Genomic DNA, 19017 nt, shown 5'->3' with positions numbered 1-19017 from the left:
CCATAATAACTATCATTGTTGAGTGCTACTGGTGCTGAGTGAAGCATTTGACATGTATTCAACACTGTATTCTGTTTTTTAAAAAAATATTTTATTTACCTTGCTGAAAAAAAAAAGATTTTATTTATTCATAATGTCTACACCCAACATGGGGCTCAAACTCACAACCCTGAGATCAAGAGTCACACACTCTACTGACCAAGCCAACCAGGTGACCCAAGACAACATGTTCTTCACAGTAGCTTGATGAGGCAGCTGCTCTGATGATCCTTTTTATAGATGAGGAAACCAAGGCTGAACCAATTGCCCAAAGTCATAGAGTTGGCCAAGTGACAATGACAGGTGTTTAAAACCAGGTTATCTAAATTGCCTTGGAGTAGAAAAGAAAGTAGCAAAAGAGGAGGGAGCTAGCATTTGTGGGATTCTCACTCATATGCCATCTCAATAACCCTTGCCACCTTCCCAAAGGAGGGTGATGAGGCTTGGTTGGCTTGGCCACAGGAGATCCTGGGATGGTCCAACAAGTCATTCTGGCTGCAAAGCCCATGCTCCAGCGGTGGCAGTGCCCAGAGGTCAGCTTGCAGACAGGAGGGGTACCCACTGATATCAGATGGCAGTGCAGGGAGGTGATTGTGGGTGATAGAGTGGCCTCAGGACTTTTGTCCCTTGGCTGGGAGAACCCTTTGCTCTCCACAAAAGCCGCAGGGTATCCCAGGTGAGCACAGCCCCCAGGAGCGCATGGCTTTTCTCGGGAATCCTTGCAGGTCCCACACACGATGAGAGCGGATCCAGGGAGTGGGGAGGACTGCCCTAGCCTGACCTCACTTTGGGCCTGGCTGCCCAGTGTCCGCCCCCTGCTGTTGTGGCCGAGACAGCCCCCAGACACCGGCAGGGCAGGTGGCAATTATCCTGAGGCACTGATTACACTGCAAGGCCGGCCAAAGCCCCAAATAGCCCAGCAGCTCAGCCTGGCACAGGGAGTGGGGGTGGAGAAGGGTCCTGCTGGAGAAGATGGGGCAGGACCATAGGGGTGCATGGTATGGATGTGTTTGGAAGGCCTGTGGGGGCAGGGAGGGCACCATGTCAGGCTTTCTGTCTTTTGGGCAGTCAAGGACCCTGAAAGAAAGGGAGGAGGTCTCCACTATAGCAGGCCGACTTAGAGAAGGGCGTCAGTGGTTGGGGTAGACGCCACTACTCCAGGCTTCTTGAGGGTAAATCTGCGCACTGAGGAGGTGGTGACCAGCATGGAGCAGCATGTAGGAAGGGTCTCATTGCTCCGTAGGAGGAACCAGTGGTGCCACTGGGCCAGGCCAGTGTGCCTCCAGTCCTAGCCTGTTGTACCTCTGGCCTGATCGGGAACGAATTCCCAGAGAAGGCACGCAGTGCAGGGCAGAGAGGCTAAGGGAAGGTGTGGAGGGTGCTGGGCTCAAACTCTCCCTGCCCCAGAGGCCAGGCCAAGGTATGAGTGCTGCTCAGGCATTAGCCCCTCTTCACCTTGGGCATCCCTTGCCTTGGATGGCATCGTCACTTCCTGGACCCCAGGGGCCCTCCCTCCCAACCAGACACAAAGACAAGCAGCTGTGGACTTTGGAGACTGGAATCCTGTATAGCTGGGGCCCTGAGCCTTTGGTATGGGGTGCCTTGTGAAAGTAGTCAGGGCAAGGAGTGCTGGCTTCTCACCCCCTCATTTCTGACTGCTCTCCTCACCGCCTGAGGTGTTGGAGGGCTTGAGACCCGTGGAACCAGTGCCTCCACAGCATGGGCTGGTGGAGGTAGTGAGAACCCAGTTTGTCAAGCAAGTTATGGGAAGTGGGCTGGACCTGGAGGTACTTGGGAGGAGTGTGCGGCAGGTTCCGTTGGGGGCCTCTCTGGTCCACCACCCCAACCTGGATCTGGTATCCTTAGAGGGTTGCTTCTTGGAGGACCAGCATGAATGCCTAGAATGGCCGAATGGGAGGAGGCACTGGACGGGAAACACAATAATATACCCCCCAGCATGCACCCCATTTTCCTTCTTATATAAGGACAGACTCTCCTGTGTGGATCCCCTCCACTTCACTAGGAGAGTCTGCAACCATCGTGGCTTCCCCTCCAGCCAGCCAAGAATGGGGGTGAGCAGCTGGCCCCTCCCCCACGTCCAGAAGCTACGCCTGAGGGGAAACCAGGGCACAGTCGGTCCCAGGATTTGCCAACTTGGGGACAAGGCGGGGCAGAAACCTGGTTTGCCTGAGGTCTGTGATGGAGGGAGTCACGGGACTCCACGGTGTCCAGCGTCTGTGCCCCTCTCCTCCCCACCGTGGGACCTGGTGCCCCTCTGGCAGCACCTGCTCAAAAGCCACCTGTGAGCTCTCTGGACCCAGGTCAGAGAAGGAGGCTTGCCAGTGGCTCCAAACCACCTCTCCCAGCAACTCTGCTAATCCAAATAAGATAGGGAAAAGGCAGTGGGAGGAAATGATAGTTTCATGGTTATTTTCAGAAAGGAAACAAAAAAAAAAAATGCAAACAGGAGCACACCCTGCATTTTGGTGCAAAATCTAGGAGTCTCAGGGAAAAGAACCGACCATGCTTCCTTCTCCTGCTCCCTTCACCAGAGGCTGGGGAGGGGCTGCCTGGGCCCCTGGGGGCCTGGGGCTGCTTTTCCTCCCTGGGAGAGGGGCTCAGGGCTCAGGGAGTAGACCGCAGAGACCCTTCCCACAAAGGCAGCCTGGGAGACTGTGAAGCCGCGAGGCTTGTAAGGCACAGTGGCTTGTGTAGGATTGGTGGGCCGGGAGGGTGTGTTCTAGGAGCGCAGCACAGAAAGAGAACGAGAGGGGGAGGGCAAGCAAGGGAGCCTGGGCTGTGGGAGAACAGAGTGGGGTGCTGCGGGCATGCACGGAGATGGGGGTCATGTGAGCAGGCCGTATACAGCGGGATGGCCCAGGCCCCCATCCCCCCACCCCCACCCCCGAGTACTGCAAGACCAGCCAGGGAGAGGACAGAGCCCATCCTCCTGTCCCAGGGTGGGGGAAACTGGGCTGTGCTCCATAGCCTGTAGGTTTCCTGGATAATGTGGGGAGATCGCAGAGGGAAGCAGTGACCTGAACCTCTGGGAGATTTGTCTGGGGAAGCCTGTTGTCAGGTGTTTGGAGACTCTCCTAGGACAGCCCTCGGAGGCCGGAGGGTGAGAGGATGTGGATGGGAGAGAGGTAGGAGCCAAGGACCGCTGGCACATGAGGAAGAGGGGCATGGTGAACCAAGAATCCCACATGGTGGCAGAGGAGGCGTTCTGGGGCAAGGGCAAGAGAGAGCAGAGGGCAAGCAGACCTAAGGGACCTGGCAAGGCAGCTGGGCTGGTGTCCTGCCTGAGGCAGGCACAGTGCTATTACCACCACCTTATGGAAGTGTCAGCCCGTAAGGGGCCCAGAGAGGCTAGTTGCTGTGTCCAAGTTTCCATGACTAGCCAGAGAAGGAGCTGGGGTGGAGAGATGGGCAGGAAGCAAACTCAGGCCATCTGTTGGGTGGTCTCGTTGGTGATGGGGGAGGGGGGGAATCTATAGTGCTGAGGACATAGGAGTGCCCATGAGGCACTGTTCCAGAGAAGACAAAGTCAGGCCAAATACCAGGAAAATCCTGGTCCCAAGAGGCCTGTGGAGCCTTGGAGCCTACCCACATGGAAGGGATGGAGCCTTCCCTCCCAGCTTGCTAAACCAGACCAAGCCCTGGGACCTTGGGAGGGTTGGAGAGGAGATGGAGGTAATGACTCAACCCATCCGACACAGGCTTGACCTAGGGGTGGTTGGGTAACCCAGCAGACGCTCCAGTGTGGGGAGGGATGGAAGAAATGGGTGATGCTCAAGATAAGGGAGAAAAGGCGGGCCGGTAGGGAGGGGCCAATGGTTCCGGGCAGCCTGTTTGGGAGGAGGATGGGGGAGAAGCACACTTGGTCTTTGGGGTTGGGAAGAAGAAATGAGGTTCCAGGACCTCTGGGGTAGCCTCTCCTGAGATTAGGCCCCCTTAGGAGAGGCAGAGGCTCTTTGGGGCTAATATCCCCAAACAGAGGATTCTGAGTGATAGGAATTCACAGGGTGGAGGCCCACAGGCAGAGCTCTGAGCCCTCCACAGTTCTGCTACTCCCTCCTGTTCAGGAGCCAGCCACCCTCTGGCACCTTCCAGTCCATGGCCTGGGGCTGATCCATGTATCACAGGCCACTGCCGAGACCCCAAACCAGAGGATCTCACTAAATGTCATCTTAAATACCTTTGGCTTGGCCCAGAGAACGAGAGGCCCCAGGAAGTCAATGGGATGGAAAGAGGCCAGCAGCAAGTAGGATCAGGTTCGGGCCTACGAGGACAAAAACAGAGGCTTTTTCCTTTTCCTGCCCCTGCCGGGCCCTGGCTCAGTCCTCCAGCTCTAAGGTGGAGGGGTGGGTCCTGTATGCACAGGGTGATGGTCCTGGCACCTCTGCACATCCAAGCTTGAAGTACCATATGGATCCACCACTAGCACCACTCACTTTTCTGATGGGGACTTGAAGACACAGAGGGGGGGCTATGGCTTTGCAAACATCATGCAGCTTTGTTCTCATATCAAAGTCAAGATCAGGAGCCAGGTGTCCTAACTCTCTGGGTGCGGTACAGGAGTGACATAAAGGAGTCCCAGAGGTATACAGCGGTTTGATGATATATATCCTCATTGGATTTGGATTTCAGTACACTTAGACCCAGGAGATAGTTTATAACAATGAAACAAGGACCATTCCCGGATTTGCCACCTCTGAACCATCTGAACTCTGTGTGGTTTTCTCATCTGACCTAGTAGGAAGAGTCACTGAGTTCAGACGCGGCTCCTAGCTCTGCCTAGAACGTCAGCCTGGAATATTCACTGTAGAAAGAGAAAAGTGTTCCCCAACAGTCTTCTTCAGGCTTCTGGGACGGGATAGCAGTCCTTCATAATTTTACATTGCAGTCGACCTCTCAGCAGCCATGTGGAGTAGGGGTTAATAACCCCCTACAGATGGAAGATGGGAGAACAGATGCTTGACCAAGTTATGAGGTTGACTTGGTCTATCTCTTATCTTTTGATCTGATATGGTTCAACGCAGAGAGAAGAACAATACTAAGGCCAAAGCTATAGTTTGGGTCTTTTGGTTGAGAGGCCTGAGCTCTTTAACCGGTAGCAACAGAGAAGTAGGTGAGTAGGCCGAGGGGAGGAAGGCAGAGGTTTGTCTATGCTTGGAATTGTGGAAGCAGAACTCTTAAGTGCCCAAAGAGAAGAGAATGGAGGACAGTGTTCCCTTCCAGCTCACTATTTCAGGCTGTGAAATGAGGAGTGGGCTGGGAAGTCAGCCAGAGGGATGCTCTGTGTGGACCAAGGAGAACCAGAAGATGGATCCCCCAACATAACCCTTCCCCCAGCTCTGAAAAAGTCTGGCCTGTAGCAAGAAGAAGCAACCAGAATGTAACACAGAGAAGTGTCATCTGGGTTGGACAACCTCCACCAAGCCAGCTGGGCATGCTCCAGGGATGCCAAGCTGGTATGTTGTTTCCTGGGGCCTGTGGGCCACTGAGACTTTCTTTTTCCTCCTTGAGGAAAGGGACAAGAGAGTGAGCAGCCCCCCAGGGTGCCAGGTGAACATTCTGGGGTAGATCCATTCTACCTGGAGTCTAATAGGATAATTTACAAAGAGACACTTAGCTCAACACTTGTCAGGTAGTGAGTTCTCAGTGCCTTGGTTTCATTATTATGAGAGACATGGAAGAGGACCTTCTGAGATCCTCCAAGAAGTTCCCTTTCTTGCCTCCCCCACCTCCCACCAGACTCTGATTTAGGTAGGTGTCTTTCTATCAGGGACCACCATTACATGACACCAGGCCCAGTGTATTGAAATAATCTGTTTAGGTGTCTGCCTCTTCTCCAACAGAATGAAATACCCTTGAGGGCAGGGAGAGTGTCCTGTCATGTTCATCTTCGTGCTGCCTGCCACTCCCCCCAACCCCACAGACAGACACTATACCTGGCTTCATACATTTTCGTAAAATTAACGGATGAACAAATGAAATGTGAAGGAGTTCTGGATGATGCCAAGCTGCCAAGGAAAGACAGACTGAGAGGGGCATTTGGAAAGACATGACATGGAAGACCAAAGAAAGGGCAGAGGGAAGCAATTTCTCTTGTCCAGATGAAATAAATGGTTTAGACAAGCCTATAGAGATAATGCCAGAGCACCAAGATTTGTGACAATCCTGGGACACAGAGCTTCATGGCTCATGGTATACTGGGTCAAGTGGTTTTAGGAATGTCCCATCTTGCACATTAAGGGCTCAGGGTAGGGGTGAGAATATGACCATATTGGAGGAACTTGGCCATTCGTCAGCTCTTTGCCAAGGCAGGAAACATGGCCCATCCAGCTAAGATGAAGGAGGAAGCTGGCTTTGTAAGAACGATTTCTGTGAGAGGAGGCCAAGGGAGATTCCCATTTTGAGACTGGGCAGCAGGAAGAGTCATCCATCTTATTAGACACTTGGTACCCAGGCAAATGTCAGCAGGAAAAGAAAGGATTCTCAGGCTGTGGTTCTCGAAGGAGGCAGTTCTTTCTCTCCTTGGGCAAGCAAACTGGGGTTTAGGAATCAGCAGGGGCCTCTGAAAGGACATGAAATAAAGTTTAAGAAGACTGCAGTTGGGGGGATTAAAAAGCCAAGTGGAGGAAGGGTGATCATTGAGGGCAGAGAGGAGGAGGCCTGGCAGCCCAGCATAGGTCCTACCCTCTCCCCTTCTTCCTGCGGTTGACCCCCTTCCTCACTTCTCAGCAGCCACTCTGGCTTCATTGGCTCCTTAAATAGTTCAAGAACACCACCACCAGGGCCTTAGACTTGCTACCCCTTCTTGCCCAGATGTCCACAGGACTGCCTCCAGCACTTCTTGCATCTGTACAAAGGCCCCTCCCCACTGAGGCCGGCTCTAGCTGCCCCCTATCTAATTGTTATTCCTACTCCAAGATTTTTCATTCCAATTGCTCTGCTGTATTTTTCTCTGACACAAATCACAATCCAACATATATGTTTTTTACCTGCTTCTGGCCTGAAGAAGGGAAGCTTTGTGAATGGAAGGATGCTTTGTTCACTGCTATATCCCCTAACAAATAGTACTGAATAAATGAAGCAATCAACATTTTCTATGGGGCCCTCCACTGAGCATCTGGATCTGAAGTCCTGGCTCTTCCCTTATTGGATGTGATCTTGGAAAAGTCATGGAACCTCTGGAGGCATTTATTTATTTATTTATTTATTTATTTATTTATTTATTTCCTGAAAAAGAGGGTATTGGACTCTTAATGTCCCTTATGACTCCACAAATGTGGGGGAACCCACTCAAGGGGGTGGGATGAGATAAGGGCCCTGCTCTACATGATTCTCTCCTACAACATCACTGCCACGAAAGCCCTGGGTGGTGCTTCTGCTCCCGAACTAGGGTTGGGCCGGGGGCAGTCCCTCAGCCCTGAGGCTGGAAGCTGAGAACTGGCCAGAAGGCTGAGGTCAAGGATGGATGACTAAGAACAAGCCTCAGATCCAGAGAGAAGGACAGACGGGGAGGAACTGGGGCTGCTGCGTTTTATTTAAATCCCTGATAAGGATCAGGAAGCAGGCAACAGCCCAATGACACATTAATTAACTTTGCAGATGATACTGCATCAGGAAGGTGTTCCATCCACCCATCTAAGTGAGAGAGACAAGAGGACCTGGGATGGGGTCAAGAGCCAGCCAGGAAATGACAACAATGACCAGCAGCTGCAGCTGGGAATGGACAGGACTTGTGTCCTCTGGGTGGACTGGAGGGAGGAGGTGGGGTTGAAAGGATCCATTTTCAGAATACAGATGTCCCATAGAGGGCTGGAGCTGGGAGCGAGTGCTGAGGACCGGAGACTGCCTTGGCTCTATTTGAATGGGTGTGTGGATCCCTGGTGGAGACAGAGCCTTCTTACTTGCATCTGTTTCTGAAGGATGGGGAAAGGGGACAGGACACAGGACAAGGGAAATAAGCAATATGTATGGAGCACCCATCATGAGCCAGGCACCATATACACTGCGTCATTTGAACCCTACAATGCCATGTTAAGACCAGAGGGAACCCAGGTGTGGAGAGGCTAAGAAACCTGCCAGTGGTCACACCATAAGTGGCAGAGTGGAGATTCAGATGGAGATGGAGATGGTGATTCCAAAGCTGGCTCAGAGCCCCATGGGAAAAGCCAAGTTGCTGCTGGATTATCAAACAGCCCCCCAATTTTCAGGACAGAAGCTTGAGGGAGGAATAAGTGCTCCAAAGGAGACTTTCTTTAGTGCCCTGGAGTCACACAGGCACTAGAAGTTTTCTGCCTTTCTGCTCAGATAGCTTGACCTTCTTAAGTGGGGAGGTTCTAGAAGGGGACAAAGTGGAATGGAAGACCATCAGGCACCCAGACAACCCAGAGGAGCAAAACACAAAGAGTAGAAAGTGCTAGAGCTCTTGTAGCCCATGCTTGAGAAGAAGCCAAGGTTCCTGGGGGTCCAGTTCTGTTCTGGTCACTAATCTCTAGCCCTTTGATGGAGACAGGGACCTGATGCATGGGGGAGGGGTGTGTGTGTGGGAAGCCACCCCCTGGAAAGAGCCACCGCAGAGAATACAGATCCTCAGACAAAGGTGACTGCCCTTCTGGAAGGTTGGGGTGTCCCCAGCCTTAGTGGTGTCAGCCATCTCTTTCCCCCCAGGAAGCCAAGAGGTGGAAGCATTCCTAAGACCATAACTAGGAACTCGGTGGGGAACTCAAACAGGAATTCAAGTCAGCTATTAGCTGGGAGAAAAGAGCAGTCTGTTTCTGGGTGGGTTATGATACCACTGAGAAGGCCCGAGGTGAAGGGCTGCAGACCCTGGGCAGACCTCACCAGGAAAGCCAGCCTGAAGGACTTGTGATCATGCTCCTTGCAAAATGATCAGGGCCCAGAGAACAATGGTGGGTAGTGATTGGATGGGACCGGTGGTGGAGTTGCAGAGGCCCCAGGAACAGACGGAAGAGGAGATTATAGGCTAAGGGTGGGTTGCCTGAGGTCCAGGAGAGGCATTCTGAGGACCAGAGAGTGACTTCTTTGTCCCTTGTCCAGGGACCTTGAGAGGAGGGTATCAATAAACCAGGGAGGCCCCATGTCTTCGTCCTAAGAGAATGCGTTAGGGCCTTCCTGGAGATGAGGTCAAGAAGCGGCCTAGGCAACACTAAAGAAATCAGATGGTGGTCAAACTCCCACCCAACCTAGACATTAGAGCCTTTCTGTTGAGTAGCCAGCACCATCTAGAATCTTGGATTCTCTCATTCTTCTCGTTTGCAGCTCTGGGCCATGTTTGTGTCAGCTCCTTAGTAAGATTGCTCAGAAACCTTTCTTCTAGCCATCTGCGCATTTTGTCGGGAGGGAGGAAATACTGTTTTCACACCCAGGTCAGCCGGCCAGAGGAGCACTGTGCCCCTGGTGGCCAGCAGAGGCAGAGGTAGGGACTGTCCCAGTTCCCCATGCCCGAGGAAGCAGCCGTAATGAGGATGGGGGATGAGGATCCTAGGCAAGTGAGTCAGGGTCTGGTCCCTTCCTGCCTGGGCATGGAGATAGGTCAGTGACTTTAGGGCAAGTTGGGAAAGCCTCATCACACTGCCCCCAACCCTGGCCCACCTCTGTTCTTGCAGAGACTGTGAAAATGATCAGCTGTTGAAAATATGAGAGATGGGGTAGAAAGGAACCTTCAGGCAGAAAGAGTGGTGAAGTTTCAAGAGTTGGGATGCTGGGAGAAGCTGACAAGGCCAGACATGTCCCTGGCCACTGTGGATGACTGATGGGGGCATGACTGCTCCCAGCATTGTCTCAGGGACTAGTGTGTCCGAAGGGCTCCAAGAGTCACTTGATCTCTCCTCTTCCTCTGGGGGCCTCATTCCTCTCCATGCAGAGAGTGGTTTTCCAAAAAGAACCACTTGGGATAGAATTAGGATCACGACCTATATTGAAAACCCCATTGTACCTTTTAGAAAGTCATTTCCCCTAGTCATTAAGATTTTGTTGGTATGACTTCTAGTCTTTGGGACACTCACGGAGACCTTCTACTTTCCCTAGGCTTATTTATCCATGGCACCAGGGGAGCTGATCAAGGGCAAGAAAAGGCAGTTCACACCCCCTCACCCATGGCAGGCATATTCTGGATTAGTAAAAGGAGATCAGTAGTGACTGGCCATAAGCCATTACCTTGCTACCATTAATATCATCCACCTTAATATTCCTTTTTATATCCTTGAGAAGAATACATAGACACACACACATCACTACTGCCACCACCATTTAAAAACATATGCCACTCCTTGCCTCTGCTTCTCATGAAGTATCTCCTCATTTGTATCCAGCCCTAGTTCACAGAGTACAATTTTGCAAAGACTCATCACCTTCCGCAAGCCACTCCCAAGGTGTGTGTGTGTGTGTGTGTGTGAGAGAGAGAGAGAGAGAGAGAGAGAGAGAAATCCTTTCAGTTACCCCTAAACACCTTAGAAGTTGCTTTGTATGTAGCTGTGCCTCTACTTCTTCCATACTTCTATGCCTGATTTTGCTCCCAGCAAAGCTTCCATTTATTCCTTCTCATGATAGCTCCACCAACCCTTTCCTCTACCCATCTCCCTACTTCATCCCTAAGTTTGAGGATTGAGTTTCCTCTCCCCATATTTACAAAACCCAGGCAGGTTGGGTTGCTGGTGTGATGCTATCTGGGACAGCCTTATCTAGCTACAAAGCATGAATCAGAGATTACACCACACAAGGGCTGGTGCCAGCCAGGCGGGCTGCCATATTGTCACCCAGTGGTTGAACCAGGTTGAGTTGAGTAATATGCACCAATGGGAAGTGAGTTTATTAATCATGAAGCATAGTACACTGTTGACGAAAGTGTAACTCTGAAGGCCTGATCTGATTGGGGAAGGTGCAGGTGGGGCTGGATGCTAACTATGAAGACACCCAGTGACGCTATCCTTCTCTGATAATATGCACTTGAAAAACACATAGAAATCTGGAAGCAAATACCTAGTTTAGCAAAGAGGTGGATTATATACTCAATCATTAGGACTTTTCAGTCATCTTGGATTCGCTTTGTTAAAAAAGGACACTTCCTTGTGGCTATAGTTGCAGTCTGGAATTTCGAAAGTTTCGTGAGGTGAGAGAAGGGAATTCAAGATGGCAGCCACTGACCTAGAATTGTGTGGGTGAGAAAATGTAAGATTCCATACCGCATTCTCTTTATTGGTCTTGAACTTCAAAAACATTCTTTTCTAAGGCCACAACCCACCACCTCCACCCAGGTCTGCCCTCAACTTTTTGGTAACTATAGCCAGCCAGAAATACCACCCACATTTTCTGGGTGATGGGCCTGATTGGGGCAGCAAGAGTAGTTTCTGAGCAGGGACGCTATACTACGTTTCTGTCACTGGATCGTTGCTTCAGGTGTCAAGACACTGTCCCCTGAGTTGCAGTATGGTGCTACATTTACACAGTGCAGTATCAGACATGGAGCTCCTGCCCCTAAGCTTCACTGAGGCAGATGGTAAGCAAAATACATGACAGAGAAGCCCAACTGAGTGTTTTAAAGGGCAATCAGGAAGAAAGGGAGAGAAAGGATAGATCTGCCCAAAGACCATTCTAGAACAAGCCTCACGAGGATAAAGGATTGTAAAGACTCACGGGAAATAAGGTGAGGGGAGCAGGGTGGAGATGGGGGACACACGAAGAAAGTGGTGGATACATATCTCTTTAAGAGAACCGGGAGAAAGCTCTAGGGTTGGCATAGGAACTCAGTTAAGAAAGGGTAAGATTCTGGGGAAGAAAGCTCATAGAGTAGGGGAAGCATCACATCTATGGGAGATAGAAGTCATAAAATGTGAGCAGTTAATGCTATATAAAATATTCCTTGTAAGTTCTCCAAATCCCAAATGTTCTTACTCCTCTCAGAAGCATGGGGTCCCTGGGGAGTTCATAAGAGCTGTGGTTTCAGCCAAGACCCTCTTTCCCAGGCAGCTACAAATAGTGAGGCCTGGACAGTCCCATCCAAGTAGGACTGAAGTTGCAGAATTTTAAAATCTGATTTTTTCCCAATTATCTGACCACAATAGAGCCTCCAATCTTTCTGGTTATCTTGCCAACCTTGAAGAACCCTCTCTCAAGTCTCCACCTGTTTTTCAGGCTTCAAAAGCTTTAGCAAGAGCACTACTCAGTGTTGCTGTACAGACTTTACAGAGTCCTGCTCTGGAGCGCCCTGTTACCTCCAGAGGCATAGTTTATCAACTAGAAGACCCCCCACTTCTCTACCCTCAAAACCCATTAGAAACCAGGGAGAAGGGTTCTAGAAAGTTCCGGTCAGTAGTCCTGATTCCCATGAGTTTATTTCATCTGTTAGCCTCATCTCTCTGGCAGTTTGAGAGTCTCAGCAGTATGGAGGAAGAATTCTATTCTGTTAGAACCACAGTAAACACTCGACACTGGATTTGAAACACCAGAACCCGCGCAAAATTCTGACCAACTTCTAATAAGGCCAAATTCCATGTTTCACCTTGAGTTTTCAGAGCAAGAACAGCAAAACCTGGCATAAGAACCTATCAAACCAACAAGCAGCCAAAAACAAAACAAGACAAAAAAACAGGCCAAACCAAAACTTTATACTATGAAAACAAGAAATAAAATAAGGAGATTTATAGGCCGGCTGATTGTCAGCAAACACAATATATTTACTGTATTAGCATTTGCTCACAGTGCAAATGGTACAACATTACACCATTTCAATATTTCGGTTTTTAAAAATGCTGTTTTCATTAACTATATTATATTGGCATAACAATGTGACAAAGGAGCAAATGAAATGTTGGTGAAGAATTTCACCTTTTCACAATATCAAGCATATTTTTTTAACCTTAGTATAAGGTACTATAAATCCAAGAAATAAAAACATCCACAAAATATATTACATCTGGTTTGTCTTTTTCTAAGTACTCAACTTTATACAAAAGTCTTTCAAAAAATATCATTCCCCATAGGTTTTCCTGTTTAAAACCTGATTTTTTTCTCTCAGTTCACATAAGTTAGAGTGCATTTTCTTTTGTTGTTTTTTTTTTAAACATGCAGACATATAAAAAATCTGGATAGCACAACCTTTTGGCAACAAAGTTATTTTTCTCTTAGTTTAAGCTTAAATGTCTGAGAACAGTTTTATTAAAACAAAGGAAAACTCAGATTATCATGCAGTGACATGCATAAACCAGAAGGAGCAAGGAAAAAATATTAAAGGATATTTGATTCCTCCTTCCAGCTTTGAAGTGACCAAAATTTTTGTTTTTAATAATCATCACATTATAAAAAGTATTCAGCAAAATACTGTCTCTGCAAAGAAAGATTTTACCCTTCAGCTGAAAAAATATGGGCCCTCCTGGCAAACTTCACCCTCTTCTCTCTCCTACAAAAAGTCCAAGTACCTGGAAATTCACAATCCCCCTGCTCTTTGATTTTTTTCCCTTTCACTAGACTCCTTTTAGTATTATTTATCCACCACCAAAGGAAACAAAAAACAAAAAACAAACCCAAAAAAAAAAAAAACAAAAAACAAAACAAAACAAAAACCCCCGATGCTTTTTTTCTTAAAAAAAAAAAAAAAAAAGTGGGAAACGCATAAAGTGACTTTAAAAACAGACATTCTGTAAACTCCAGACCTTTGTTCCTTCTCTCTGGGCAGCTTAGTGACCACAGGAGAAATAACGCTAATAGGGAACAGTACATTCAGTCAAGACTGTGCTGGAAGCTGTGTCAGAGCAACCTTCCCTACTACTCCACTTCAAAAGAGTCACCCCTGTGTGGGGGAAGCGCTAGGGAGGAGGGGGTGCCTGAGAAGAGGTGAGGTAGGGCAGGGAGAAGGTGAGACTGGGCTACGGGGGGGAAAAGATATGCCTCATTCAGAAACATGGATTAATGCAAAAATACCCATATCTTTAAGGAAAATTTGGACAGAGATGTGTGTATATGCAGGTATACCTACATACATACATATGTGTATATATACATACACATACCTATGTAGATATAATCTCATCAGTTAAATTTTTCATAAAAAATAAATCATTTAAAGCTTATATACCTACAAATTCTCTTTATCCCGGTGCACTGCACTGGATAGCCAAGTACCTTAGAAATTTTATTTTACTAGGAGTACATATTGTGTGTGTGTTATATATACATATGCATGTATGCGTGTATATACACATACATGCATACACACACACACACACACCACATAGATTTTAATTCTACCTGTTGTGTTGGCCATGACAAAGGATGAAAAATGAGCCTGTTTTCCCATCAATGGCGGGGAAGGAGAAATGGGTACGTGCGAGCAAAAACAGAAAGATGGTGAAATGAGGTGGCTGGTTGAGGCCTGCCTTTCTGGAAGAAGATTTTGAAAGAGATGGGAAAAGGCTTAGAGCGAAGGGAGAGGAGGGGGGAGAAAGGGCCGAGGGTGAACTCAGGAACAGAGATTTTGAAAAGTGGGGCTGAGGAAATAGATCTGTTACAAGGCAGGTTTAGTGATGGCTGCTCCGTCTCCCCGCAGATCAAACTGCCCTGAGGCCTAAGAGGGAAGCGCTCGGAAAAGGAGGGGTGCTGAGGGGCCGAACCCTACACGGCGGTAGCAGCCCCGCGGCGGCGGCATCCGAGGCATTTCTGTAAGAAACATTATTTCCGAGCAGATGGAAGACCGTCTCATCCGGCCACGTGCAGGCCCCCAACCTGGGACATTCCCCCAGCGGCCTGGGGACCCGATGTGGGGAAGAGTTTGGGGTGGACACAGCCCAGTTCAGCTCAAGAGTCTCACACACCCACACACACGCGTGCGCGCGCGCGCACACACACCCACACACACCCACACACATAACACTCACGCGAGCACGCACACTCGCGCGCATCCCCGCACGCAGGCGCGCGTGCGTGCGGCGGGCAGCAAGCTCTGCGCTTTGGTGCGCTCCTTACCCCCTCCCCCTCTCGGGTCTTCGAGGGGGAACCGAGGGAGACGTGGGGGGAGCCGTGAGGTGCTTGGGTCGGGCGAGGCTTGGGCGGGCCCCGCCTTCAGTCCCCCGCAGGTCCTTGGCGCGGCCCAGCGGCCCCTGGATCAAGACGATCCGAACTGAACAAAGCGGGCTAGACGCCACCTTTCCGCCCCCACGCCTTGGTTAAGGGGGGGCAGCGAAGGGAGGGCGCCTCCTGCCCTGGCCCCCGACCGTTGGCCGGTGTGAAAGGGTGGAAACGGGGGACATCGAAGGGGAACAAGGGACCTTACGTCCATGGAGAGGCCAGGGCGCGGCCCCTGCGCCTCCGTAGCTAGCTTTCCCGCTGCTTTCAGGCCAGCAGCTGGGAGACACTGGAGGGGAAAAGTGGGGATCTGGGGGCCCGAGCCTCAGGCGCAGGTGGTGACCACAGGGGCCAGGGATACGGGGGGCGCCGAGGACGCAGAGGGCGCACCCCCCTTCTCCGCCTTCTTCTCCTTTTGCTTGAGGTGGATCTTGGCGTGGCGCTTGCGCTCGTCGCTGCGCGCAAACTTGCGCCCGCAGAACTCGCAGGCAAAGGGCTTCTCGCCCGTATGCGTGCGGATGTGAGTGGTAAGGTGGTCGCTGCGACTGAAGCTCCGCATGCAGATCCGGCACTGGAAGGGCTTGTGGCCCGTGTGGATGCGCAGGTGCCGGGTCAGCTCGTCCGAGCGACTGAAACGGCGGTCGCAGCCCTCCGCCGGGCACGCGTGGGGCCGCTCGTGGAGCGGGGTCTTGCTGGGCCGGTTGGGATACTTGCGGGGCCGGATGGGCTTGAGCGTGAGCGGCGGCTGGGGCAGGCTGCCAAAGCCCGGGTGGATCTGCTTGTCTTTGAACGCCTTGATGGTCTCCAGAGGGGTAATAGGGGGCGGGTTGACCCGGATGGGGTCCATGCCCTGGAAGGGCTTGTGCTCCGGAATGGAGCCCATGTCGTTGGGGTGGTGATATAGGTTGTAGTCAGGAATCATGGGGAAGAGATTGCTGTCCAAGGCCGGCTTGGCCGATTGGTAATCCTGGGGGGAATAGGCGAGCCCGGGGTTGCCCTGGGGGTCGTGGAAAGACACAGGCTCCGAGTAGAGATCACTGCAGTTAGAATAGGGGGGCAGCGCCGGGTACATGGCCTCCACGTCGCCCTGCGGCGGCTGCACCATGCTGGCGGTGGAGGTCTGCGTGCTGAGTGCCCCTGAGGCCGGGGGCACCCCCAAGATGCCGGCGCTCATGAGGCTAATGATGTTGTCCTGACACCAGTTGGAAGGGGAGTCGAAGGCGAACTTTCCCAAGTAGGTCACGGTCTTGTTGCCGGGGGCTGGCTGGAAGGAGCCCGAATAAGAGAGTTCCGGGTTGGGCTTCTCGTTGGTCAGACCGATGTCCATCACATTCTCTGCGGAGAGCGGGGAAGAGAGGGGAGGGGTGAGTGAAGCCGAGCCGGCTCCCGGGCCGGGGCGCCCAGGTCCTTGCCCAGGTGCGGAGGGTGCGGCCGGGTGGAGTGAGCAGCGCACGGGGTAGGAGGAAAGCTGCGCCCCGGCGCAAAGCGGGCGGTGCCGCGCTCCCGGGCGCAACCTGGATACAGCAAAATACTACGGATCGGGGTGTGGAGTGGCTGCTGCACACACACCGCACACGCCGCGCACACACTCACGTATCACACGCACACACACGCGCGCGCGCGAGAAGCATTGTTGTTGTTTCCGAGGTGGGGCGGGCAGGTAGCAGCAGCTACAGGTAGTTTCAGACCCGGAGCGCGCCGGGCTCTCGCTCTCCAGCGCACACAACTCGGCCTCTTCCCCTAGCCCTGTCCGCGCCGGGACGCCGCGCCTTTCCTGCCCCGACGAAGCCCCCCGTGCGCACCGCGCCCGGGTCGCTGACCCGGAGCGCTCCGACGCTTTGTCCTCTGCGCGTAGAGGGGTTCTGACCGCCAAGGGAGCTCTCCCGCCGCCTTCCCGGGCCCCAGCCTTCTCCAGGCCTGGAGGAGCTTTCGGCTCTTGCTGGAGGGGGAAAGCCCAGCCTCAGCTAGCGAGGGTGGAGGGCGGCGGAAAACCGGCCCGTGTCTCCATGGCGGGAGTGGCTCCTCTCCTCCAGCTCCACGGCTGGGGGATCGCCCCCCGAGGCGGCCCCCGCGCCGGTGGACCCCCTCCCTCTCCCCGCCGTCCCCACACCCCCACGGCTTTGCTGAACGCCCCGGAAAGGCAGCGTCGCAGTACCTCTCCCACCGCGGGGACTCCACGCCGCACATGGCTCCATCCCGGGTGGGAGGCTGAGGGAGTAAGGGGGGGAGAGCGCGGGTGAAAGGGACGCTGGGCTCCTCCCGGGAAAGGGGGCGACAGCACCACGCCTTGCGCGCAGCCTGGCGATCGCGCCCCCTAAGTGGAGAACCCCGGAGCCGCTCGCTCGTACCTACCTCCCTCTGGTCGGCGGCTGCCCCCACCCGGGAGAACCGAAGCCTCTACCGTGGCGTCGCCAACCGAGCCTTCCCGATCGGGGAGGGCGGGAGGAGTGGGTGGGAAAAGCAACTCGCCCCCCGGAAAATTTCCAGCGCGCCCCCCATCTCTCCATCCATCCATCCATCTCTCCATCCATCCATCTCTCCATCCAGCCAGCCAGCCAGCCATCTATCCATCCATCGCTAGCTCGTTCCCTCCTCCTCTTCCTCTCTCCCTTTCCTTCCTCGCAGCCTCGCCGCCTCCCCGCCGCCCTTACCTGTAGCCATCTGATTGTAATGGGCTACCGAGTCGCTGCTGCCGGAGAAGAGGTTGAGCGCGCTGGGGATCTCCTCGGGGTACAGATTGTCAGGCAGTTGGTTTAGCAAACTGCTCATGGTCACCGGCAGCTTCTCGGCGAGTTTGCCGGTCATAGCACTCCCGAGCTGCCGCCGCCGCCACCGCCGCCACCGCCGCCGCTCGCTCCTAACGCAGCTTCCAGGCAAGCGGCATCCGAGAGGCGATCCGTGGTGCAGGGGAAAAGCATGCGAGAGGGAAAGTTCGGGGGGAGGGGGAGGGAAGAGGGGAAGGGGTGGGCCAGGGGAGGGGATCTTCTCTTTTTTGGGGTGGGTGGGAGAGAGGGCAAAGGGGGGGTAATCCTCTTGGGTGCCTCAGCTGGTGCCGTAAGAGGCTGGGGGGGGGGCGTGTGCGGGGGGGTGGTGGGGGGCCTGGGCTGGGGGAACCTCGGTCCGAGGGGGTTGGACGCGGCCTCAGTATTGATCTCACAAACAGATGCGCGCCGGCGGCCCCCCCGCCCCCCGATCCGCCACCGCCACCGCCGCCACTGCCGCCGCCGCCGCCTCTGCCGCTGCCGCTGCCGCTGCTACCACCACCACCAGCCCCGCCGCTTCCTAGCAAGCTCACTGCTGCCCAAAAGCTCCCAGCCAGGGAACTCCACCAGCCTATTTATCTGAGCCCCGGGAAAGCTCCGTGACGTAGCTGCCCATATATGGACAGACAAAGCCCAGCCGAAGGGGCGCGACGTCACAATGGAAGCTCCTCACAATGGAACATTAGAAAGCAGGAAGCGGGCCGCAGCCAACATGCGGCGCCCGCAAAGCTCGCAGATCTTAAAAAAATGAGAGAAAGAGAGAAATGAAAGAGACGAAAGAAGGAAAATTCGAGAGGAGAGAGGAAAGAGGGAAGCAACTGAACGCAACGCGTAAAGCGCGCAGCGCGGAGTTGAAAAAGCAATAACCTCCTGTGTGTTTATTTTTGGTCCGCACAACCAGAGCGCGCTTGTGTGGCGGGGGGCAGGGGGCCGGAGTTCTTCGCGAGTGGCCGCCAACAGCCCAAGCAGGGAGAAAGGGAATTGGAAACCCTCGGCGAGGTCCCTTTGCAACCTGCGAACTTCTGGGGAACCCGGAAGGCGTGCGCTCCGACCCCGCTCCCGCCGCTGCCCTCGCGTCTAAGACCCTGCCTGAGCCTGGGGAGAAAGGGAGCGCGTCCCTTCGAGG

The 19017-nt window shown here is 52.9% G+C and overlaps 1 protein-coding gene across 3 annotated transcripts; it reads right to left on the bottom strand.

The window, feature by feature from the left end:
• Nucleotides 1-12722: 12722 nt before the first annotated feature.
• On the bottom strand, nucleotides 12723-18101 carry EGR3 (early growth response 3). Of its 3 annotated transcripts, none has more exons than XM_072796284.1 (2): nucleotides 17781-18101; nucleotides 12723-16464 (listed from the first exon to the last, which is right to left on the bottom strand). In XM_072796284.1, the coding sequence occupies exons 1-2, from the start codon at nucleotides 17932-17934 to the stop codon at nucleotides 15455-15457; spliced, it is 1164 nt and encodes a 387-aa protein (XP_072652385.1). In that variant the 5' UTR covers nucleotides 17935-18101; the 3' UTR covers nucleotides 12723-15454. The 3 variants fall into 3 exon arrangements, with proteins under 3 accessions (XP_072652385.1, XP_072652384.1, XP_072652386.1); XM_072796283.1 differs by lacking the exon at nucleotides 17781-18101 and adding an exon at nucleotides 17482-17720; XM_072796285.1 differs by lacking the exon at nucleotides 17781-18101 and adding an exon at nucleotides 17285-17440.
• Nucleotides 18102-19017: the final 916 nt, after the last annotated feature.

Source organism: Canis lupus, chromosome 24 (genome assembly GCF_048164855.1).
Source record: "Canis lupus baileyi chromosome 24, mCanLup2.hap1, whole genome shotgun sequence".
Lineage (NCBI taxonomy): Eukaryota > Metazoa > Chordata > Mammalia > Carnivora > Canidae > Canis > Canis lupus.
Note: the sequence above shows the minus strand (reverse complement) of the source record. Positions and strands in the feature narration are given on the sequence as shown.

What these genes read in the sequence shown, in the direction of transcription:
- EGR3 (XM_072796283.1), bottom strand. Translation starts at nt 17,692, where the DNA reads ATGGCTGGCTGGCTGGCTGGATGGAGAGATGGATGGATGGAGAGATGG. An exon ending in CAGCCGCCGACCAGAGGGAG is followed by an intron (nt 16,465 to 17,481) that starts GTAGGTACGAGC and finishes CGCTCTCCGCAG; the next exon opens with AGAATGTGATGGACATCGGT.